Source organism: Zootoca vivipara, chromosome Z (genome assembly GCF_963506605.1).
Source record: "Zootoca vivipara chromosome Z, rZooViv1.1, whole genome shotgun sequence".
NCBI lineage: Eukaryota > Metazoa > Chordata > Lepidosauria > Squamata > Lacertidae > Zootoca > Zootoca vivipara.
In genome coordinates, this window is record NC_083294.1 from 26,420,236 (window position 1) to 26,446,626 (window position 26,391).

The 26,391-nt window shown below is 42.4% G+C and overlaps 1 protein-coding gene across 3 annotated transcripts in view; it reads left to right on the forward strand.

Moving 5' to 3' along the window:
• The window catches only part of TENM1 (teneurin transmembrane protein 1), a 375,340-nt gene that overhangs the window by 336,008 nt on the left and 12,941 nt on the right, over positions 1-26,391 (forward strand). For all 3 annotated transcript variants that reach the window (XM_060270164.1, XM_060270166.1, XM_060270165.1), the window contains exons 25-29: positions 4,997-5,507; positions 12,280-12,452; positions 14,002-14,237; positions 20,877-21,173; positions 25,619-25,720. In XM_060270164.1, coding sequence (XP_060126147.1) covers positions 4,997-5,507; positions 12,280-12,452; positions 14,002-14,237; positions 20,877-21,173; positions 25,619-25,720 — 1,319 coding nt within the window. The remainder of the gene's footprint in view (positions 1-4,996; positions 5,508-12,279; positions 12,453-14,001; positions 14,238-20,876; positions 21,174-25,618; positions 25,721-26,391) is intronic.

Consider the following 26,391-nt stretch of genomic DNA (forward strand, 5'->3'; position numbering starts at 1 on the left):
TGTGAACCTCCTGCTCTCCCGGGTTCTAGTCTAACACTAACCATTATGCCACACTGGCTCACTAATTACCATATTTTTCCATGTATAAGACTAGGTTCCCCCCCCCCGAATAAATTATGTCAAAAATTAGGGGGCATCTTATACACGGATAGTGCCGAGGCCATTTTCTTAAATCTGAGTCCCCCAAAATAGGGGGCGTCTTATACATGGGGACATCTTATAGACAGGGGGGAAACAGTAATCGCTTCCCATTGGGCATCCCAAAGCATTTCCATATAACATGTATAGAAAAGTTGCATATCTAGAAACAGTTATTTAAAAATGCTTTTATAGAATCAAATGGTGATGGAGAAGGTGCCACACTAAAGACCTTGTAATAGAATGGATCTTGTGATAGTATAGCATTTGCAGAATGCCCTCTCCTGCAGAACACAGTGATTACTTGAGTATGTAGCTGGTGAGATGATTTTATAGGTAGTCTAGTGCCACCAAAACCAGAGCCTTGAGCTTAGCCCAGTAGCTAGTTGACAGCTAGTGCTATCTAAAAACCTGTCATATAGAAGATAAAAGAACTGGAAGCAGGAGCAATAGGCAACAGAGTAGACAAAAGAGATGTGTATTAATCCAACACATTTCAGATCCTACTGGTCATTCTTAAGAGAAATTCAGATATGTGAAGATTCAATAATTAGTTGTGCTGCTTCTTTCCTACATGTTGAATTAATAAACAGGGAGTTCCATTATTGTAGCATTATTTATAACATAAATTAAACTTGTTCTCCGTAATTAGAACCAATGGGTAGAGAGATTGGGGAAGCAGATTTTGGGTAAATGTGAGGAGAGGGGTCCTATCAATACAAGCTGTTAGACAGTGAAACAGTCTGCCTTGGAAGGTAATAGGTTCTCCTTTGCCAGAGATATTTAACCAGAAGCTGGATAAATGTCTGTTAAGGATGCTGTAGTTTCATCCTGCTTTTCAGATCATGCATGTAAGGTGGTGTAGATTACGTGACCTACAAGGTCCCTTCCAATTCCTTGTTTCTATGATTTTAATCGTTTTTCAGGACTGCAAAATCACCTGCAGAAAGGACAATGACAAATCCCTTGTCATCTACAAAATGATGTGTCTGCTAATGGAAGTGGTAATGAAATTAGGACTGTGAGATTAATGTCACAAGAAATCCTGAGTCCTGTGTTGATGGTCATGCTGGATAGAAATGTACAGAGAGGGATTAGGATCATGCTTTTTGGCATTACATCAAAGGATGAGGGGAAAATTGATTCAGTTCACATTTATATGTGAATTACACCTAATTCACATTTTCTAAAACAATGTGTGAACTGAAACACAGCCACCCTTTGAAATTTACACTTCTCTGAATTTTGCAGTGCAAATCTCCAGCCAAGTAATGTGTGAATAAAATGCATATACTGGGGCAAAGTATGCATAACTAATACATATATTGATGCAAATAACATATAAAATGCATGAAGAAAAATTGCTTTGCAAAAATGTGTATTTTAGTCAAAGTGTATTTTAGTCAAAGCTACATATTAAACGTGCATTTTAACACAATAATAATAATAATAATAATAATAATAATAATAATAATAATAATGTATTTATACCCCGCCCATCTGGCTGGGTTTCCCCAGCCACTCTGGGTGGCTTCTAACTGAATATTAAAAACAGTACAGCATCAAACATTAAAAACTTCCCCAAACAGGGCCGCCTTCAGCTGTCTTCTGAAAGTAGAATAGTTACTTATTGCCTTATAGTTACTTATTGCCTACTTAATGCTGACAGATACAGAAATGTGCTCACTTTTAAGATTGGAAAAATAAGGAACTGTGAGAAAATTAAATTGACAGATATGCATATCCCTGTTTGATCTCCCTGCATTGATCATTACTTCTGCACCTAACATGCATAGACACCAACACTGGATCTGAATGCACAATCCTGCAAAAGGATCTGAATGCACAATCCTGCAAAAATCGAAGGACACCAGTTCAAAATCTGTGCAAGTATGTATGTATCCCCTTGTGGAGAAGTTATAGTCACCGAGTGGAATCAGTAGTGTAGCCAGAAAGAGTGATTCCTATCCCCACATACACACACAATGGATGTATGGATCCATCTACTCCCATACTGTGCCAGTTTTACATGCATGTTAACACAAGTCTATTCCGCCCCTTATTCCCTGGGTTTAAAAAAACAAAACAAAAAACACTTGAAAAATTCACTTACTAAACCCCTCCACTAAAATATGCATGCCTGAATATTTTTATATACATTCCCCCATAAAATAGTAATCCTTGTATACTCCCCGCCCCATGAAATACACATTATTTGTACACATATTTTGGAACCAAAAGTGCATTGCAAAATTCAGAGAAGTGCACAGTACAAATGTTTATATAGTAATGTAGGAAGTGTAAATCTAGTTGATCTGCTTAAAAATTCAGGTCAAACGAAATTCTCCTCCATCCTTGTTCCACGTGCAAATTTCTACCTTTTTAGGGTTTCTGCACAAGTGTCCAGTCTTCATTCTTTCTGGGTCCCCAACTGGTTTTGCCTCTTCCAGTTCCTTATTCCAAATGATGAAGTACATAAGCATTCATGTAACAGAAGCTGTTCATCCTTGAGCATCACCTGGTGAATGGCAAACGATGCATCTCAGGTCATTTTAGGCTTTACATCAGCATGAGGAAGATTAACAGCACAAGATATTGGGTGACTAATCTTGCCTTGCATCACCATAATTTGTAGTATGTTTTACAAGGTCTGCTTGGAGATGGGGTGGGATGCATAGTGATTCAGAACAACTTTCACGTGCTTTTTTGTTAAGCATTCAGATGCTGTTGTAAGAGAATCAAATTGCTAAATGATGCCACAGGACAAAGGGTGGGACAAAGGAAAAATAGTTGATAACATGCATGTTTGGAGGCATGAGAAAGCATAATGACACAGAGCTCCCCTTTTCTTTTCTGATTATCCTCTTCTGGACCTTGCCTTATTATTTATTTTATTTAAAACATTTCTACACTGCCCTTCATGACTGATTACAGGACAGTTCATAACATTGCAAACAAGTTTCTAAGAAATGTAACAGGTTAAAATGAAGGGGGGGCCAAAAACAACAACAACAACAACAACAACAACAACAACAACAGGAAGGAACTAGCTCATTTCCTCTAAATGCTTAGCATTAACAGTCAACAAATGGCTGGGTGAACAGATCTTTAGCAAGCATTAAAAGCTTATCAGACACAGTGCTTTTCTTATTATGGTGGGTGGGTGGGGGCTTGATTCCATAAAACTGGGTGCCACAACAGAAAGGTTGTCACAGAATGGATTTCAACTGGTTGCAGCTAGCCATGAGGGCCTCATCTGAAGATCTCAACATGCATGTGTACGGGATCTTTGCCCTTGCTAATCAGTAGTTATGGATGGTTGGACTTGAGAGTACTGCAAACACTGAAACAAAACTTCTACTTCCTACTTGAAATAAAACGTTCTCCTCTGATGCTAGCAGAAGGTAGCAGGTGTGGGCAACAACCATATTATTAGGTTCAGACCTTGATTTGGTGCTTTGGAAAGAACTCTCAATTTGAAATGCTTTGTAGGCTGGCCAATTTTACTTGACTTCCTTCTGAGTCCACTTTGTTAATCTGCAGACTTTGTGCCCCCTGCATGTTGGATAAAGTCCACAAAGTTTCAGTCAAATAGGTCCAGTATTTTTGTGCGTGCTGGGCACCTTTAAATATTTTCTCCTTTTTTTGGTTTTAATGACATATCTCTGGCTTATTTATTTTGGGGCAGAATAAGATGTCATTTTCAGGCTAGCTTTCCCCTCCTTGTGTGGGTGGGGGTGTAAAATGAATACTGCCAAATTTCAGAAGAATAGATGAAGTATTTTTCCACAAGAGCATATTGAACAGTTTTGGAGTATGTAAATAAGGAATATTCTAGTCTCTCATCATAGTTCGTGGGCAATTGGTCTGAAAGTTGGGAAAACATTGATCCCACTTCACCTCTAACAACCTCCAAGGCAAATTCCTTCAGCTCAGGATTCAGAATGTGGCTGAACCCAGTTCATACCCCTAGAAGAAAGGCTATCATAAACAGATAAAATAGCCTGTGAACTCTGGGGAAGATACGGTAGGTCTGCCTGAAGACATAGACTTTCATCTTCCATGAGCTTCCTCAGTGGTTCAGAACCTAGGGCAAGCCATTCTTGACACAGAAGTTACTGCACCTTTATAATCTTAATGGCATTGGAAAGTTCTGGGTCTTTTCTTTCATTACATTCCTGCATTGTTGAAAGAAACTGCCTGGGAGGCAGCTGCTAAATGGCCAAGCAAGTCTTAAATGTTCATCAGTGACAAAATAATTCAGTTCTGGTACAGCAAACCTAAACACAATAGGTCGGATCTAAACTTAATAGACCAATTGAAATCAATGGGACTTCAGCTAGTGATGACTAATTTAAGTCCCTTTGATTTCAGTGAGCCTGCTATAAGCTCTGGTAAGTCTGTATCCATCTCCATGAGCTCGTATTTAAAACCGTTTTACATATACTCTACTGGACTTTATGAAAAACAACAAACTCAGTTTTTTAGCTTTTGACTATTCCCATTGCTTACTTCACAAATGGATTTTGATTCAAGAAAGTGTGGATTTTGCAGAGGAGAGCATATTTGTCTGTGACCTTCTTTGTGCCCTGGGCACTTGAAATGTAGTAGCTCTGCCCAGCCAATGGCACTGTAGATTTACAACTATTAGGGTAACTGAAGCCTCTATATCTCCTGTATCCGTTCTTCAACTGCACCGATTAAGAATTGTACTTGCTTTAGATAGTGGGAAACAAATCTGTTGGAGCAAAATATTGGTTTACAGTTTTAAAAATATTAAGTCTGGAGAGTTCTTATTTTTGTTTGGTTAATCATATCAGGTACAGATTTAATAAAGTTGCTCCCTGTTGTTTTGCAGGTGATGGTGGGTTCGCCAAAGACGCAAAACTGAAAGCTCCCTCTTCCCTGGCTGTATCTCCTGACGGCACCTTGTATATAGCTGACCTTGGCAACATCCGTATCCGTGCAGTCAGTCGGAATAAGGCTCATCTCAATGACATGAATATTTATGAGGTTGCATCCCCAGCAGACCAGGAACTGTATCAGTTCACCAGCAATGGGACTCACTTGCACACACTCAATCTGATTACAAGGGACTTCATGTACAATTTCACATACAACGGAGAAGGCGATCTTGGAACCATTACCAACAGCAATGGGAATTCAGTTCATATTCGCAGAGATGCCAGTGGTTTGCCTCTCTGGCTGGTGATGCCTGGAGGTCAAGTATACTGGCTGACCATAAGTAGCAATGGGATTCTCAAAAGAGTTTATGCCCAGGGCTACAATCTAGCTCTCATGACTTATCCTGGCACCACAGGTCTTCTTGCCACCAAAAGCAATGAGTATGGATGGACAACAGTTTATGAGTAAGTGACCTTCAAATATTTTAATGCCTCATCTGCACAATACATTTAAAGCCATATCATACCACTTTAAACAGTCATAGAATCATAGAATTGTAAGTTGGAGGGAAGCCTGAATCTAACCCCCTGCGATGATGCCTCCCCCTAAAAACAGAATCCTGGGAGCTTTAATTCATGAAGGGTGTTGAGAGGATACTATCACAGAGCTACATTTCCCAGAGATCCCTGGGAAGAGGGATTGACTGTTTAGCTACATTGGCAAGTATAGCTCTGTGTGGGGAATAGGTCTCCTAACAACTCTCAGGACTTTATGAAACTTTGCAAAATCTCTTTTTGAGATACCGGTACTTATTTTTTAAATTAAATTTGTATACCACCCTTCCTCAAAAGATCACAGGGTAGTATTTAACATAAAATTCAAAATGAAAACACAAAGTACATAATAAAACAAAAGCAAAGCTAGCCAATAACCCTCCTCCCACAGGCCATAGATTCAGCCCAACTCTAGGCTGAAGATAAAAAACAAAATTGCTTGACGCCTTTACCCAGAGGTCTCACAGAATAAAATCAAAATATAAAACCACAAAATACATAATCAAAATAAAAACAACAACCCAATAAACCCACCCCCAAAAACACCACATTTGTAATGAGGGCGCCAGGAGTGCGTACCTGGGGAGAGCATTCCACAAATGCGGAGCCACCGCAGAAAAGGCCATTCTCATATTGTCACTCTCCAGAGCTCTTGTGGGGGATACACTCAAAGAAGGGCCTCAGATGATGATCACAGGATCTGAGTCTGTTCATATGAGGAGAGGCAGTCCTTGAGGTATTGTGATCTTGAGCCGTTTGAGGTACTTAAGATACCCTGGAGCCTATGTGCCTATATCTTCTTCACCACCTTTTATGCAATTCCTGTTGTGACCAGGGTTGGGCAAATCAGTCTATAGTTAATAAAGGCTGGAAATTGTCCGTGGGGATTGGCACACAGAGAGGCATTATGGTTTATTGATTAGTGTGTCCCTGGTTCAAATCCCTATCCTTGGGCCAGTTACTGTATCTCAGCCTATCCTATCTCACACAGATAGATTGGGAGGGAAGAGCAATGTACAACACCTTGAAATGCTTGGAGGAAAGCTGGGATGTGGCTTGCTTGGATGCATTAGATCAGTCTACACATAATAACTATGTAACTTAGCAATTGGGAAGCTGTGACCCTCTATATGCTATTGAACTACATTTCCCATCATCCCTGGGGATTGGCCATGCTGACTGAGGCTGATGGGAATTAAACCACAGAGTCTAGGGCTTGCTCATCAGAAGGTCGGCGGTTCGAATCCCTGCAACGGGGTGAGCTCCCGTTGCTCGGTCTCAGCTCCTGCCCACCTAGCAGTTTGAAAGCACATCAAAGTGCAAGTAGATAAATAGGGACCGCTCCGGCGGGAAGGTAAATGGCATTTCCATGTGCTACTCTGGTTCGCCAGAAGCAGCTTTGTCATGCTGGCCACATGACCCAGAAGCTGTCTGCGGACAAACACCGGCTCCCTCAGCCTATAGAGCGAGATGAGCACCGCAACCCCAGAGTCGGACACAACTGGACCTGATGGTCAGGGGCCCCTTTACCTTTAACTTTACTTTTCGCATAGGTGCTTTATCATAGAATATGCATAAGAACTATATTCTCATGTCACTTTTGCATGTGTTTACCCATGATATGTTCTCTCAACATACGCATTTCTAATGATATTTTCTCTCAAATATACATTCCTATATGTACTTCGATGTAATTTTTTTCAGTCATGCACTAAATTCAGGAATGACAGAAGCTTGTGAATTAATAAGTTCTGATTCATGCATTGAGTGGTACAGGTCAGAATAGGTCATACTAGAATTTTCAGAGATAATTTTCCTCAAGCATCTTAGTTGTGGCACTGCACCACAATAAGTCGTTTAGCATTTAGTAAGAATTCACAGAATACATTTTTTCTTTCCAATCACAGTGTGTTGGATCCAAGCTAGAGTTTGGGGCCCTTATCGCTTGGAAGCTATTCTTAGATATATATGGGAAATGGTGGCTGAAATACCAGAAGAGCCTTATTATTATTATTATTATTATTATTATTATTATTATTATTATTAATTTTGTTATTTATATGCTGCCCATCTGACTGGGTTACTCTAGCCATTCTGGGCAGTTTCGAACAACTTAAAACACAGTAAAAACTTCCCTATGCAGGGCTGCCTTCTGAAAGTCAGATAGTTGTTTATCTCCTTGACATCTGACAGGAGGGTGTTCCACAGGGCGGGCGCAACTACCAAGAAGGCCCTCTGCCTGGTTCCCTGTAACTTCACTTCTTGCAATGAGGGAACTGCCAGAAGGCCTTCACAGCTGGATCTCAGTGTCTAGGCTGAATGATGCAGGGTGGAGATGCTCCTTCAGGTATGCCGGGCCTAAGCCATTTAGGGCTTTAAAGGTCAGCACCAACACTTTGAATTGTGCCTGGAGGCAGAATCAAATTTCCACAGATCACTTAAAAATTTCCGAGTGTAGCTTTTGTGCCAAGTGTAGCTTATGCCCATCCCCCATGACTAACAAAATGATAACATATCACACAAAATAGTAAAATTCGCAAGATACGGGTTGTATCCAATGTAGTGCTTAGTTAAAGGCATTTAGTGGTGTATAAACGTTGTACTGGTGGAACATTATTGCACAGGGGAAATCACAAACACATTACCAAAGATGGTTGCACAACTAATTGCGCAAAATAAATGAGCTATTGCACTACAAGCCTCCCCTAATGCAGCTGTTGCTTTGGACTAATTTGTTTCACTGCCTTTAAACTCTGCATAGCAGAACTTTCACGCTAGCTAGGAAACAGAGAAACATTGGGTACAGTCCTGAATGTTTCACAATGTTGAGAATTTGCAGGGTTGAGATTTGGGGAAGTTACCTAATTTTGTTTGCCTGGGTACGCTAGCATAGAACTGTGCATCTAAGAACCATTACCTGAGTCTGCAATCCTGTCCTGACAAAAAACACAAGTCCCACTGAGCTCAGTGGATCTTATTTCTGACTAGACATGCTGAGGATTCTGTTATCAGATCATGTGAATTCCTTTTGTGAATAACATAAGAAAAGCCCTGCTGCATCAGTGCAGGCACCCCCAAACTGCGGCCCTCCAGATGTTTTGGCCTACAACTCCCATGATCCCTAGCTAACAGGACCAGTGGTCGGGGATGATGGGAAATGTAGTCCAAAACATCTGGAGGGCCAAAGTTTGGGGATGCCTGGTCCAGTGGCTCATCTTTTCCAGCTTCCTGTTTTCATGGTCACCAACCAGGTGCCCCAGGAAACCCTTAAGCAGGAAACACCAGAGCACTCTCCCCACATGTGATTTCCAGCAACTGGTGTTTAGAAGCATCCCGCCTCAAAGTGTGGTGGTATGCTTCTTAACATTTTAATGCAACTTAAAATTAACTAAAAAGATATTTAAAACATTTAAAAACAATTTTAAACCATCTAAAAACATTTAAAGCCAACCAGTTACTAATTTCAAGGCAGGGTAAAAGAGAAACGTCTTTACATTTCTCCTGAAAGTCAATAATGGGGGAGAGAGGTGCTACCTTTTGGGTAGCAGTGTGATGGGGAAGACCTTGGACTGTCACTGCCCTTGAGAGTACTAAACAAATAGTCTGCTCTGGCATTAATTATTTGCCTAGTTCCTTTGGTTTTTGAATTGCTCCCTAGCAAACATCTCCAAGTGATAAAATAATAAAAAAAGAAAAAACATATATACAACAACTTCATTATTTTTTTTTAAAAAAGAAAGATTTGAAATCCAATACAGCTGCAGACTGGTATAAAAATATTCACTTAAAAGACTTGTTGAAAAAGGAAATTCTTCAATAGGCATTAAAAAGGCTTATTGAGACAGTGTTTGCCTGATATGTAATGGGGGAGGGGATGTTCCGAAGAGTAGGTGCTGCCACACTAAAAACCTGGTTCCTACATCATAAGGAACAGGCCTCCTGGTGAGATGGTATGTGCAGGATGCCTTGTCCTGAAGAGTACAGTGATCCACTAGGTATATAGAGGATGAGATGATTGTTTATGTTCCTTAAAGGTGCAGAAGTCCTCTGGGGGCTGGGGCTGGGGGAGAGGCAAGCAACCTTTTGACTCCCTGGCTTGCTCTTCCACAGGTTTGCAAATCACTCCCTTTCTGTCCTGTCCATTTCTGCAATTGCTCACAGCCTGTCCTGTTCTAAGCTTCCAATGAGAAGTAGGATTGAGCTGAAGCAGCAAAATCAATGGGAGATGTCAGCTTGGTTTCATCTGGTCAATTTATGGTCTGTGGTCCACAGCTTTTTACTGTTATTCCCAATGTATAAGGTGACCAGATGCATTATTAGAGGACAAACATTCTTCCTTGTGCTTTCTTTCTTTCTTTTTTTAAGAGTTGTACAGGAGCCAATATTTGAGCAGACACAGCTGTGGTAACTCCTGAAGTACTGCTCATTTATTTTGGATTTATTACATTTTTTTATTCTGCCCTCTCTTCAAGGAGCACCAGGATGCCTCTTTACCTGGTTTGTCCCCGTCCCCCTCAACACACACATCATTTTAACCTGCCCTCTGTTATCTCCTGGCAATGTGTGGTACAGTCGACCAAAATCTGGGAGACCAGGGTTGAAATCCCTACTCAGCCACAGAGCTCACTGGGTGACTTCAGGCTAGTCACCCTCAGCCTAGCCTACCTCACAGGGATGTTGTAAAGATGAAATGAGATGGGGATGAAATGCATATACCACCTTGATCTCCTTGAAAGAAGGGCAGAATATGAATGTAAATAAATAAAATGGGGCCCTGTTGCAAACTTATAAGATGTAGTGAGTAGAAGAGAGCAGAGTACCTTAACAGTTTGTAAATCTGCCATATTCAAGGCTATCAAAGGTTGGCAGCAGTAGAGACTTGCTAAGGTCTACACCCCAGCAGTGGCTGTTAGCTGCCAACACCTCTCTCCCTGCTCCCAGTATAGCTCTTCCTCCTGCTGCTCTTCCTCTCTGTTGAGATGTGCTCAGCTGCCCTCACCAAGAAAAGCAAGGAGAAGAGTCAGCAGCCTCCACTTGCCTTCAGCTCAGAGGGAGAGGGAGTGCAAGGGGACAATGATGCAAGGAAGTGGGCTCATTCAGGACCAGGGCTGGGCACCTGCTGTAAGTCTGTGACCTAGCAAGGACCCTACCTCTGGCCATGAAACTGCCAGTTGCAATGCCCTCTCCCCCTGTGCAGCAGCACAGACTGGCCTAGAACAAATTGTCTCTGGAGGCAGTAGTGCTTCTGAATACTGGTTGCAGGAATCCGTGGGGAGTGGCAGGAGTGCTCTTGTGCTCGGGTAATGCTTGCAGGCTTCCTACAGGCATCTGGTTGACCACCATAAGAACAGGATGCTGGACTAGATGGGCCGTTTGCCTGATCCAACAGGTTCTTCTTATGTTCTTATGCTCATTGAAGGGGACGTGGTGACCAAGATGGGAGCCTGCCTATAACATCTTGCTCAGGAGCCTTGCAAAACCTAAAACCAGCTCTGGGCTTACTTAGAGAGACTGGTCCACTGAAACTAGGCTTGAAAGCAGCATTCTATTGCAGACCAGTGATTTAGACTGTGGTGCATGCTTGATTGCTGTGTGTGTGTGTGTGTGTGTGTGTGTGTGTGTGTGTTGTCCATTACAGTTTTTCTGGTTTGCAAATAATATGCCCCAAAGAGTTGGTGAAGCAGGAGATGATCAAGGTCAAATCAAAGGGGAAAAGACAACAGGAGCATAAATGTTAATGTGGTATGTTCCAGCCGTTCCCCATGATGAAATGTAGAAATATAGGTGTGTCTTCATGCCAGTCAGAATACAAAAGGACAAGAGGTTACAGCATTTCCTGGGCATAACCTCATATGCCAGGCAGCATCTAAGAGTCTGGAAAGAAATCAGGCAGAATTGCATAGTTTCCAGCCCTCCAGCCTAGCCAGACTACCCCAGCTGAATATCAGCTACTGGCACATAAGACTGATCCCTAGAAAAGCCTTCACCTTTGGCAACTTGGCCATCACACACCCTGACTGAACAAGGAAAAAACCTGCACAGCTTTTGCTCGGATTTTCTGCTAGGAGGCACAGAGGAGCTGCCATCATTTCTCACTGACCTGCTGTGCTTCATTCCCTCTCTACAACCTTGGCTGGGAGAAATAATCCATGCAGATGGCAGTCCCTGGGGCCGGGTGCAATTGTGTACACAGGTTTTGATGCACCCCTGGAAATTTTCATCCCTGGAGGTGGTGAGGACTGGACCAAAAGGGAATTCCCAATGCCTTTTGAACATTTGCAGGTCTTCAAGATAAGAAAATTCTCAAGCAGATGTTATTCGGTACTTCAACTTTGTTTTAGTTTCTTTTTCCTGGATGCAGAGTGACCTCTTGTGGTACATCTGCATCATGTTACATTTTGCACTAAACCTTGCAAAAAAATCTGAGTAGATTGAGGATCGTAGCAAAAAACCATAATAATATTTACTTAATATTAGTGAGTAGCCTTGTCCAATTAATTTGCACGATAATTGTTCAACAGAGACAAAAACGACAGATAATCTCTGCCAATAGTCACCACTTAATTACATCTTTCAGGAGCTCCTGAGAGAGGCGGCCAGCCTGCAATGGCTCCTCCTCTAGAAGTCTGTGCAGTACATTTTATATTTATATTCATATTTCTTTCATTCTTTCTCTTCCCAGGTACGATTCTGATGGACATTTAACCAATGCAACATTTCCGACGGGTGAGGTCAGCAGCTTCCATAGTGACGTAGAAAAACTGATGAGAGTTGAAATCGACACTTCAAACAGGGAGAATGTGATCACAGCTACAAATTTGTCAGCTACCTCAACTATCTACACATTAAAACAAGGTACATTTAGTTCCCCCTCACCACACTTGCGTGAACTCTGACAATTTATGCTTGCTGAATGCATTTAGGAAAACTCTGCTCATTAGTTTATTGTGGCCTGATATTCTAGTTCCTACTAGATCAAGTTATCTTCAACCTTTTCAGACCCAAGACCCACTTTTAACCCAAACATTCATTTGCGAACCCATTTCTTAATCTAACCACTGAGCCTAGGGCTTGCTGATCAGAAGGTCGGCGGTTCGAATCCCTATGACGGGGTGAGCTCCCGTTGCTTGGTCCCAGCTCCTGCCAACCTAGCAGTTCGAAAGCACGTCAAAATGCAAGTAGATAAATAGGAACCGCTACAGCGGGAAGGTAAACGGCGTTTCCATGTGCTGCTCTGGTTTGCCAGAAGCGGCTTTGTCATGCTGGCCACATGACCTGGAAGCTATACGCCGGCTCCCTCGGCCAAAAATGCGAGATGAGCGCGCAACCCCAGAGTCGGTCACGACTGGACCTAATGGTCAGGGGTCCCTTTACCTTTACCTTATATATGAGATAAAGTGTGGTATCTTCATCTTCAGCACCCTAGGGTTAACTTGCAGTACTACTGAATGCCACAGCTTGGTACACTTGCAATATGGCTATCATTACACTTGCTTTCATTGCAAATCTGCCCTTCAGATGTTGCTAGATTACAACTCCCTTTATCCCTAACCATTAGCTATGCTGGATGGGCTGATGGGAGTCCAACAACCTTCCCCATGCCACCCATAACTTAATTGCTAGTATCGGCCCAAACTTTAGATACTGGAATATTCAAGAACTGGGGTGGCATTTCCAAGTTGATTCTCCCTCCATCACCCTCTTCCTTTCCATTAAAGAACGAAGCCAAGCTTTATTTCACAGCAACTTCATGCTGCAGGGGTGAAGGAACTACAGTATTGAGATGGTCTGCCCTAAGGTACTTATGGAGTCAAAAGGATTCCTGAATGCTCTGGGGGATTTTTCCAGCTGATATGGCTGGTGCTACTGTCAAGATTCCTGTCACAGTGTGGAATGGTTAAATGACTAGAGCCATTGACACAATGCTCCTGGGTGCCTTCACTGTAGCTGTGGAGCACGTAGGTCACTGTGTTACTCTAGTACAATTTCCACAGCTGCATTTTAGCTGTTTAATTAAACAATCACCAGTTTTGACTTCAGCTGCATATTAAATTCCCCCAGACGACAGGTTTTTCAGTAGCAGTCCAAAGGTAGTAAATAATGAAGTACTCCAAAGGCTAACTTAAGGTCCCTTAAGTTGAAAGGTTTCTGAAATCAAAATACCTTTAATCAAGATGAAGGTTGTTGCTAATATGTAAATACTAAGGTCTGGATGTAGTAACAATAAGCTGTATGCCTTAAAAGTCTGGGAGGTCCCCGTCCCCCCAATTACAAAGATTTACAGATGTTGGCAATGCCTACTGCTATCTGAGTATGCATAAATATAACATTTGCACACATAGCATTTGCTTCATGAAGCTGAAAAAACTGAACTCTCTCCCCTTCCTTGTTTTGTTGCTGACAGAAAACATTCAGAATATATATCGGGTCAGTCCAGATGGGTCACTGAGAGTCACTTTTGCCAGTGGAATGGAGATCACTCTGAACACAGAACCTCACATCCTGGCTGGCGTTGTCAATCCTACTTTAGGAAAATGCAATATCTCTTTACCCGGAGAGCATAACTCCAACCTTATTGAGTGGAGACAAAGGAAGGAACAGACCAAAGGCAATATCTCTGCATTTGAGAGAAGGTTACGGGTAAGGTTTTCATCTCATGTGTCAAATGAAGCATTCTTTGGGAAGGCAATCACATCTGAGAATCACATCAAGCTGCTGTTATTGTAAATATGCCTGTGCTCTCCTGTCTGTACTGTCTGACTATTTGTTTTTGTGTCCAATACATGGTGTTGGTGCTGATCTTTCAAGCCCTAAACAGTTTGAGACAGTCTGAAGGATTCCCTGTATTTATATGAACGTGCTAGTGCAGCTGGGGTTAATGCAGTCTGTCACTATTTTGTGGGAGGGATTCAAGTATATATGGTTCATTTAAGGCCAATATGCACTATAAATTCAAAGCAGTGTCATCATACCACATTAAACAATCATGGCTTCCCCTTAGGCTCCAGAGACACGTTGTCAGTTAAGAAGGCTAAGAGTTATTAGGAGATCCCTATTCCTCTCAGTGAGGTTTTTTTGGGGGGGGTGTTTCTCATCCCATTAACAAACATGCAATACAACTGTCCTGGGTCCCCAAGCCACATTATATGGTTTCTTCCAACCTATTGACACAACATGCAGTTTCATGACCTTTCCCAGACCATTTCTATGTGGAAGAATGGTGCCGTATTTTAGCACCCCAATCTGCTAACATGGGCTGAGGTAATAAGCATGCCCCATTAGAAAATTATATGCATCAAGAGATATTTTATGCCTCAGGGGTGGCTTTGGTTTGTTTGTTTCCAGAAGGAAAATGACAAGTGGCAGCTGACAGAAATTTGTAGACATTGTACAGGTGGCAGTGTGAAAATGTCCTAGGAGGACTATCATGTAGGTCTACTTATATGTAAATTACAGAAGTAAAAGTGTACCTGGGGGAAGTGGACCGAGATTAAGACCCATGTCCCTTCCCTGGATCACACCCTCTTCACAGACCACACCTCTCACTGTTCAGCATCCATGGGTGTTTTCGCTGGCTGGAATGTGTTCTTGAACTGTGATATTGGGAGGACTGTGTGTAGAGAACCCTCTGCCCACTGGCGGAGAAAGGGGTGTGGTGGGTCCAGCCCGCCCCGAGTGTCATACCTGAGGGGGGTGACATCACTGCCCCGACCCCTGGGATGCTCCCCCGTGGGCGGCTCACCTCGCCCCCAGTGTACAGCATGGGCACTGCTCCAGGTGCTGGAGCAGCTAACTCCGCCTCCAGGGCCGTCTTAAGTATATTTGGCGCCGTGGTGTGACGGATCCCTCTGGCGCCCCTGCCCCGTTTCCCAGCGCAGCGGGCAGGCAGGCGCAGCACAGAGCGCGGCTGCCGGAGGCACAGCTCCACGGCGGGCAGGCGAGTGCAGCTCCGCAGTGAGCGGGCAGGTGCAGCTGTGCGCCGCCCCCCTAGCGGGCAGGTGCCCTGGCACCCTGCGCCACCCAGCCTGGCTGTAGGGCCGGCCCTGTCCGCCTCTGCCTTCTGTGTGACTGGAAGGTAGCCTACTTTACAAAGGTACATCCATTGTGCTTCGCTTACTAATGGCATATGATCCTTGGAAGACTGACATCAAGGGAATGCGGCCCTCAGACTGAAAAGGGTTCCTCAGCTCTGACATAACAGTATGCCCAGGAATAATGGCAGGGGAGAATGGACAGAGTTCACTGGAAATAAAAGGAAGGGGTGGGAAGCTGATAAGGAAAGTGTCATTTTTCTGAAACCATTTTTAGAACTAGATAAGAATTAGGGGACATTAAAATCTTGCCTCTCATTTGAGCTGCCCTTTTATGACAGACCCCCAAAGTTCTTTTCCAAGCCTATCTGCAATTAATTGTGTTGGCATCTCCTGTTCTGTGTTTACACAGAACTGCTGCCATCGCACCCAGTTTGCCTTTATGGCTTGTATTTTAACCAGAGTATTAACAGTTCCCTATGGCAGGTGGTCAATATTTTTCTGTTTAATTAACGGACTTAAGTTTAAGACCCAAAGACATCAATAATGTGCAGGAAAAATGCTTTAGGAAATCTGTTTTCCATTTGACAGAATTACTCCTTTGGGAAGCCTTGATGAGTACAGTGAATAGTTAGCATTCAAGCTAATGGTCTAATGACAACGATCCACGCACTTAGTGATTATGATAGATCTGTCAAATCCGAAGGGAAGAGGAAAGCATGGGATGTTCCAGTCCTTCCCCCCCTTCCCAGTCTCACTCATTTATTCTTCCCAACTCCTCACCTTATTATTTATTAAATTTATATACTACTCTTCATCTGAAGATTACAGGGTGGTTTACAACATTAACCATCCTCTTTGCAAATCTAGGCCTTCTTTTTCATTCCCCAAATTGAACATGACTACCATGCTCTGAAGAGGAGGCAAGGAACATTGCTTCTCCACAACCAGAAACTGTGTTTGGAATGTTGGTGAGAGAGAAGACATCAGTCTTTCTGCTTCCACCTTCCAACTAAATCTAGGCACTCAGCTACACAGCTGCAAATAAAAGGTTTTTAATGTGTTGTAAACTGCAATATACAAATGTGACACTAAATGGCAACACTGAGCCTATTATTCATAAGTGAAATTCACATCCATTTATCCATGAACGTTTGCCTCTGGCTCTGTCAATTACTGCCATGTGGCCCCTGGAAGGCTGCCCAGAAGGGATTGTGGCCCTTTGCCTGAAAAAAGGTTCCAAGCCCTGCTTTGTCTCTTCTCCTGGAGGGACAAATACCAGCTTTGGTAGGGCAAATTTGGAATACGCTGTGATCCTCCCATCTCTGTTCCGCCCATCACAGACATTCCCTTCTGAATTTTTCAGCTTACATTTTCCCTTCACATCATTCAGCGAGCTCCTGTCATTAATCCCTCTTGCGCAGCTGCCTGTGAATGCAGAGCTATCCATCAAACTTGTCCCAGCATGCTGAAACATGAAATTTGGTAGGAACAAGCAATTTTAGCTGCTTTCAGAGGTCCCACGTGGTAGGTAGTAATTTCAGGTTTGCTAACTGCAAGGTTGGTGATAGGGATGGTGTATCCTATCTTGTTCCTGCTGGTGCCTGGTGGAATGTCATTCTGTCACCACTCATACTGTGGCCTTAACTTACAGGTAGGAGATGCCATATGTAGGATTAGCCAAATGTTGTGCTCTCCATTTGTTGTTGTTAGACTACAGCTTCAATCATCCCTGACTATTGGCTATGCTGGCTGGGACTGATGGGAGTTGGAGTCCATAATAGCTGCATGTTGACTACCCTTTGCATATTGCAAGAACTCATAGGATTACTGTGACAGAACAGCTTTCTTCAAAGGCAAGTTGAGGATCAGCAAGAGCAAAATGCATGCAGTACAGCCATCTGTAAAGAAAAGCATACAGTCATACCTCAGGTTGTGAACGCTGCAGGTTATATGTTTTGGGTTGCACTCCGCGCCAAACCTGGAAGTACCGGAACGGGTTACTTCCAGGTTTCAGCACATGCGGAGAAACACAAACTGACATCATGTGCATGCGCAGAAGCGCCAAATTGCGTCCCGCGCATGCTCAGACACAGCGCTGCGAGTTGCGAATGCTGCGGGTTGCGAATGCAGCTTCCGCATGGATAACGTTCGCAACCCAAAGTATGACTGTATTGATGTTCTATTGCAGCTGCAAGTGTTAAGAGTAGCTCTGACTGGAGTTGTAGTCCACAACAACTGCACTTATGTCTCCTGATTACACATGCGGTTTCTCATCTAGCTAGGGATTCCAGATACATACAGTACTTGTTTATTCCATTTGTTGCATTTATTTTGTCCCCCAGTATTCATTGAGACAGTTGCCTATTGTGTTCTCTGTGTGCACAGCAGGCTGATTAAGAAAGGGACAGGGAAAATTTCCTTAGCAGTGAGAGCAGACCCCTTTGTGCATGCTCAGAAGTGCCCACCTACTTAATACTGAGTGGGGAGGAAACAAGCTGCAGTAGCATAGTGGAGAGAGGAAACTGCTCTGGAGGAACTCTTCATCATATATTCTAGGATTCAGTACTGTTACGGAAAACCATCACTCACGGCTCATCCACACTATTGGCCCCATGTTTTCTAGGCACAGGTCTGCACTTTAAAGTGGGGTTTGTTTTTGTTTTTGCCCTGGTGCTTTCTTTGTGAAATTCTGATCTTTAATGCTGAATTGGAACAAACAACAATTTGGGTTTTCAGCGAATTGCCATTTTGCCATTTGTTCCATTTCAGTGGCAAAGAGTGGGGAAAGTACCAGGGCAAGAGAAGAAAGCGCTCAGAAACAGTGCTTTAAAACATGGAACTGTGCCTAGAAACACACCACAAAAGGAAGTCTGCATGAGCCCTCAGTTGAGCACCAGTCGGTTTTGGCAAAAAAAAAACCTGAATCCTGGGTAAGACAGGAAAGGATGGTCCATTTGCCCATGGCAAAGAAATAGATTGTGGTGGGGATGCTTGTTTACAAAAAGAATTTGTTAGGCTGAGTCCTGGTTGGCCTTGGAGGAAATTCCTAAGTAGTAGAGAGGGGCAATGAGGAACTGGAGTGAGTCTTGTATGTGTGGGAAGGGGAACTGATGGTGTTCTCTGCATAGAGAGTAAGCAATGTGTGTGTATTAGAAAATAGAGCATTTATGTTTTCGACCTATAAAGCTTTAATAGCTCAGGTCTCCCAATACCTCAAGGACTAACTTCCCCTGTATGAACCTACCTGGAACCTGAGATCAGCCTCTAAGGCTCTGTGCATACACCCCACACCAGGAGAAGTTTGGAAGATTGCAACAAGAGAACAAGCCTCCTCTTGTGCAGTGACCCATGCTTTCTGTGGGCTGCCCTTCCAGCAAATATATATATTTATTCCCCCAGGCAATTTGGACAGTGCTAAAGGTCTGGATTTTGATCGTTTATTTTTTAGTGTTCACCTTTATGCAGGTGGGGTGGTTATTTAATGTTGGGTTGGGGCACCTGTGGCCCTCCATATATTGGTAGTCTGCAGCTTTCAGTGGCTTTGGCCATGCTGGCTGGGGCTGATGGGAGTTGTAGTCCAACAACATCTGGAGCACTTCAGCAGGTTCCCCACTGCTGTTTTACAGTGTTGGATTATTTTTGTAGATTTTGGTATATGTTTTTAACGCATTGTGATTGTATATTTTGTGTGGTATTGTCCCTGTAAATCGCTTTGGTACACCTGGCAGTGTGAAGTGATGCATAAATAAAATATATTGAACTTTAATTTGGGAAACTGCTGGCATTCATGTCCGTGTTCTCTAACTGCACAGTAGATGGGAGGGGTGGAAAGTGGTGTGACTCATGCTCAGGGTCACACCATTCCTTCACTGCAAAGGTGTAGAAGTGAACAGCTGGCAGTAATCCAGTGAAGGGAAAGCACATGCCTGAAGGCTTCATATTTTCCTAGACACCAGACCCCTGGTGAGCTTTGGCACATACCAACCTTGAGAAAACTTATATCATCCTGAATCAGAATGAAAATTAGAGTGTATGGCAGTCTCAAGTTCTAAGAAACCGAAGTTATACTACAGTGGACTTCAGTGGCCTGCTTCATGAAAGGAAGGGTATGGTCAGAGATGGGAGGAATGAAGCTACTAGGAATTATTAAATAATCAGGCTTGTTACCATAAGACTGAAACCAGTAGTATCTGTTTGCCAATCTGCCAGTAAATTGAAATATTCATTTGAGGCCCTTACCTGAGTTTCTTCTGTAAGAATGAGGCAAGATTCCTGAAAGAAGACCTGCTCCTGAATAGGCCTGAAAGATCACTTAAATCAACTGGGAAAATTCTACACATCGTGCTGCACCCTATAGAACAGGCACCCCCGAACCCTCCAGATGTTTTGGGGCTGCAACTCCCATCACCCCTAGCTAACAGGACCAGTAGTCAGGGGTGATGGGAATTGTAGTCCCAAAACATCTGGAGGGCTGAGTTTGGGGATGCCTGCTATAGAATATAATAGAGCAGAAACACACACACACACACACACACACACACACACACACACACACACAATTTTATTGCCCCCAAACTGTGAAATGCCTTTTCATGTGCCATCAGTTACTCCAGACATCTTGTAAAGACATACCTTTCTGCACAGGATTCAAAATTTGCCCCTATTTTATTGGCTTCAGTTCCCAGAATTCCTCCATTTCTTTTTATCTGCTTTGCTATTACCGTTTTACTATTTACCATTTGTGTGTTTTATTTTTGTTTATTTTTGTTTTAATTTTTTTATTTTAATGCTCTATACTACTTAATGTTCTTTCAAATATGTGTGTGTGTGTGTGTGTGTGTGTGTGTGTGTGTGTGTGTGTAGATAGTGAAGAGGGCCTTTTTGGTGGCAGCCCAGCTTTGATACACCCTCCTAGAGGAAGTAAGACTGGCTAATATTATATTGCTTTTGGTTCTGGAATAACACATTTTTCTTTGCCCAGAGTTTTCAAATTGATTGTACTATCTTAAGTGGTTAGATAATTCATTAACCATATTTTATTATGTTGGTTTAACTATTTGTTTTTAAAATGTTTATATATACTGTATATATAGTAAGTTATATTCGATCTTGAAGTCTGCCTCCTTAGAGTCCTTATTTTGAATGAAGGCATGGTTTAAAAAATGCAAAATTAATAAAATGCATATATTCATCTACAGAATTGCTTCAGTTGAATTTGTGGTGCTGTTCTTGCTTTATAAATTAGGCCCACAACAGAAACCTGCTCTCAATTGATTTTGACCACATCACAAGAACAGGGAAGATCTATGACGACCATCGGAAGTTCACTCTTCGGATTCTCTATGACCAGGCAGGCCGCCCAATCCTTTGGTCTCCCCTCAACAAATACAATGAAGTCAACATCACTTACTCACATTCTGGATTAGTGACCTTTATCCAGAGAGGGACATGGACTGAAAAGATGGAGTACGATCCAGGTGGGAAGATCATTTCCAGAACATGGGCAGATGGAAAAATATGGAGCTACACATACCTAGAAAAGGTGATTCATTTTTGTAAAGGTGATTCATTTTGTGAAGATTGCAGTGTAAATTTGATTATCCACATTTAGAAACTCGGAGAAGCCCCCACTGGGGAAAAAATAATTGGATTTAATTAAATAAAAAATCCTTCCAGTAGCACCTTAGAGACCAACTAAGTTTGTCATTGTTTTGATTGCGTCAGACCAACACGGCTACCTACCTGTAACTAGTACTATGGATTTAATTAGATTATTATTAATAATAATTACTTGCAAAAGGCTTCTGAACTGTTTAAAGCACTGTTTCCCAAACTTGGGTCTTCAGCTGACTTCAGACTACAGTTCCCATCATCCCTTACCACTGGTCTTGCTAGCTAGGGATGATGGGAATTGTAGTTCAAAAAGAGCTGGAGACCTAAGTTTGGGAAACAGTGCTTTAAAGTGTAAAACCAATTATAAAAAATATGCACACACATGTTAAAATACACCCAAAACAATCTCATCAAAACAATAAAAACATCCGTAAATAAAAATGCATGACAGAAGAAGCCCATTAAAGCAGCAAAACAATTAAAACAGCAATTAAAACTATTAGATCAGGAGGTCTCAACAGGTGTGTCTTCAAGATCCCTCAGAATGTCTGTACAAATATAGGGCCTCTCATATTTCAGCAGAGAGATCATTGAACACTGATGCAACCCAGAGATGGGGAATCTGGTGTCTTCCAGATGTTATTGGACTCCAAGCCCCAGCCAGCATTGCCAATGCTCACAGATGATGGAGGTTGTAGTCCAGCAAAACCTGGAGGGCCACAGCTTCCCCATCCTTATTCTAGACTAAATAATTTTGATTTTAGATGAAGGATCTAAATTAGCAATAATTGAGGAATTCAATTTCTATGAAATCCAGTGGGAATTGATCTCTCAGACTTATGGAGCTGCTCACAACATTAAATATCTTTAAGATTGCACATTTCTCCAGTTCTTGCAAAACAGTTGTCAACTGATAAATCTTACCCAAACACAGTAATGTGTGTATTTTAGAGTAAGATACTTTAGAAATGCATACACTGAGATAAAACAATGCATTACAGTACATGCAATTTTTCAGTGGGAATTTTTAATCTAAAAATTAGCAAATTGGTGCATAGATTGCATGGGATGGACCTTTGAATGAACACATGTGATACTGGCATGTAACTGTCCATCTCTAGCCCAAACTGAGGGGCCCAACCAGAATATGCTGAACCTGTGGGATGTCATTGGCTCTTACACAACTCAAACATCATCATCCTCCTCCTTATTAGACATAAGAACATAAGAAGGGCCTGCTGGATCAGGCCAATGGCCCATCTAGTCCAGCATCCTGTTCTCACAGGATGGCTAGCAAGCATCAGCAACCCTCTCCTCCATGAATTTGTCTAATTCTCTTTCAAAGCCATCTATGTTAGCATCATTGCCTCCTCTGGGAGCAAGGAATTACTATTACTTACATTTGTTTGTTTGCTTACATTTCCTCGAAGAAGTGCAAGGTGGCATATGTGGTTCTCCTCCTCTTTCTATTTTATCCTCACAACCAGAGAGGTACAGTAGGCTGAGAGCCAGCGACTAGCCCAAAGTGAGCTTCGCAGCTAAATGAGGACAAGAACCAGAGTCTTCTGTGTGTTATTCCAACACACTAACCACTATGCCATACTGACTGTCTTGGAGAGGGGTTGTAACACAATGGTGGAGCATAAGCTTTTGCAGGCAGAAGGTCCCAGATTCATTCCCTGATATCTCCAATTAAAAGGATTGGGTAACAAAGGGATGGAAAAGACCCTTCTCTCTCAGAGAGCCTCTGCCCATTATAGAGTAGGCATTACTGGGCCAGATGGAGAAACTGCCTAGGTAAAAGGCAGCTTTGTATGTTCCTTTCTATATTATTGATGTGGAGCTCTCAGGTTTAGAGATGGTTTGAACTTAGGAATACAAGTGAAATGGAGAAGTTTCCTGATAAGGTCAGGATCCCCCTCCTTTTGCAGAAACCACTAATGAGCAGATAGGCCTAAATGTCTGCTAACAGCTAATGACAGAGAGCCACTGAAAGAGTTGCCTATTGGATTTAAATGGGCCTTGGGTGACATAGTTATGAGTGATGCAAAGATGAAATGTGGCATTTCATCTCAGTATCTGTGTTATCCAGGTCATCTCTAAAGCATACACTTTAAACTTGGAGGGGGGTTACATTCCACGTTCCAAGTCTTGGTGCTCAGTTTTACAATTCTTAAGATGGCTTTGTGAGCATTAACTTTTCAATATGACAAGCTGCCTCTTAAGGGAGGGGGGAGGACATGCTTGTTAACACATCCCAGAAGATTGAAATGGTGAGATTTCAACAACAAAAAATTTTTTTGCAAAAGGAAAAGCAGGGGTCTGTGATTTTCACCAACCCCATACCACCTATAGCACCAAAAGGCTCCCAAACCCATGGAGACAGTGCTTTTTTCCCCTGGAGGTACTCCAGGGTACGCAGTACTAGCACCTCCCCCAAATGTTAAAAGTGTAGTGCTTACTGTAACAACATCATGGTGAGTACCGGCACTTTTTTTCCTTTAAAAAGGGGGGGCACTGCATGGACCCAACTTTCACAGGCACAATAGGCTTCAGAAGAAAATGAGTGTCAGCAAAATATATCCTCCCCACTTCCATTCATGCATCTCCTTGCTGAAGCGGTACTATACAAAGGAAAAAAATCACAATATACCTGCTGGCAGGATGACACTTTATGTATCTGCTGAAGTGGGCTGTAGTCCATGAACGTGTATGCCATAATAAATTAGCTTTAAAGATACTACAAACCTCTTAGTTCTTTTCACAATACACATCACCTTCATTTTTAGGCTTTTCAATGCATCGGGGGTTGGATCTAAAGAGCCAAAGGGCAGAAGGAAAGTAGCTGCTGGCATTTTTCTGCAAGAGTTTGTGAAGCAGTTTAACAGGTAGCTCAATAGTTTTCACACTTCCCTTGTACAAGGGAAGGGGGATCCTTTTTTTAGTATAACTCGTTGCCCCACTGATTGCTCTAGCACAAAGCGAAATTTTTCCACGAATGCAAAATAAGTTCTGCATACAAAAGGGTGGTTTTGGATCCACCCCAATGTTCTTCTGAGCTCATGAGTGTTGCTTCATGGTGTTCTCCCCTTCCCAACCCAATGGTTTAATCATAGTTCAATTTATGAGACAAACACTGACATGGCTACTAGCTTGCTAAAAAGCGGGAAAGAGAGATGCATTTCTGGTCACTTTTCCCAGAGCAATATGCACAGGTATACCACCCAATACTGCTGTGCAAATGACTTGTCAATTTCCACATTGAGAATTAAAAAAATACACATGTTAATACAGGTGGCAAACATTTTGCACAGGGGTTTTGTTCCCGCCCGCCCCCTCACGTGTTGGCAGAGCATGTATAAGCCTGCCCCGCCCTGTGAGGTATCTGTTCTTCCTTCTTCCGGGTCCAAAAGGACCCGCATGTTGGCAATCACACATCAGCTGTATGCACCTAAACTGTCTCTGCCTGTACATGAAAGCAAATATCTGTAGCAAACAAAAACAAAATTACAAATAGCATGAAGCAGTGATGCAATAAAGATTTACTTAGACAACTTATTTCAGGCTGCACAATCTGTTTTTTAAGGGAATGTTTTTGGCAGGGTCAAGGGAGATAGAATTCTTATAAAAGTAATCATGGGTCAACAAGTGTTGGTTTGGCTTATTGGCCATCCATTATTTGTGGCCACTACCAATCTCCTCCCCTCACTTGGGTCCTCTGGCATACACAGAGGGCTGTGGGGGGACAGGACAATGCAGTGACATTACTAATTTGTGCAGGACATGTAGAAAGTACAAAACAAGAGCCTTTCTGCTCAGAGGGTATTCCTGCTACTACTCACTTCTTAAAAACTGCTAATTATAAAACCGCTTGGTGCCAGGGGTCCACGATAATAAACCTAATCTTACTTAAAAGGTTCTTAACAATCTTCCTTCCTGAAACAGATTTTTTTTTAAAGCATTCACTGTAAAAAAGATTCCCAAATGTCTGCTTTGCATTTAATACCAAACAAAAAATGCATATGTGAACATATCCTTCTCTCAAACATGGATTTCTAGAACCCCCTTTAAAATATGTAAGCACCTGAGTAGATTCTATATTCCCTTTCCTGGTAAAATAAGTCTTGATAAAGAGATCCCACCACATCCAAAACTACATATAGGCTCAGTTCGGACATCACATCTAAATGTGAATAAAGTAAAACTATGATTTGGTGTGATTTCCAAATTGAGAACCATGGTTTGTGACTGGCTGGAAAAGACAGAATTAGAAACAATGGTTTGAAGTAGGTAAATACCATGGTTTGTACTGACTATGATATGAGATGATGTCTGAATTGACTAACTGTAGTTAACGGTCACCTCTACCTCCAGAGACTGCTGCACAACAGAGACGGGAGTAAACTTATGAAGCTGAGTGCTGAGAGGATGAAAAAAGAAGGCAGACAAGCAGCCCTAAACCAGGGTCTGCCTGTGGTATGTTTGAAAACTCAAACCATGGTTTGGGTTCCAAACTATAGTTGGTACAAACTATGGTTTGGGATGATGTCTGACTTGAGCCAACTTGTATTCTATCTGTATTCTGTCTCAGTACGTTTGCGTGCATTTTGTTGAGCTGAAAAGCCAGTCCCGAGAGAAGTCCCATTAAGATTTCTAACAATTTGTTTATATATTTGTGTGTGTTTCAGGAATGTGGACAGGAAGGCTCAATTCAGTCATCCCAACTCCCTCCAGTTCCTGGAAGGGACTTAACAGGGACAAACTAATTGTTATAATGAGAGATCTATGATCTCCTGAAATCTCCCCACCACCACTGCCGCCCTATAAACATCCACATGAGGTTTGAATGAGCCAAAAGAGGGTTAAATGTAGACACACAGACTGAAGCTGCTATTAGTTACAGAGTGGTAAGCATACAGGTACTATAAAGGGGCCCACATATTTTCCTCTCCTCAGCTAATAGCAGCTCCAGGGAGGAGTGTAATCTGCACTGGAAAATCGACATAGAGGCAAACACTGCCCAAACCTCCAGTGTCATCACCCTTAAGTACTCCTATCTTGTTTGAAGAGAATTGCAATATTTCAGGACATCTCATCAGAGGCCTCTCAATTACAGGCACCCACACCCACATACTTAGAGTACGTGT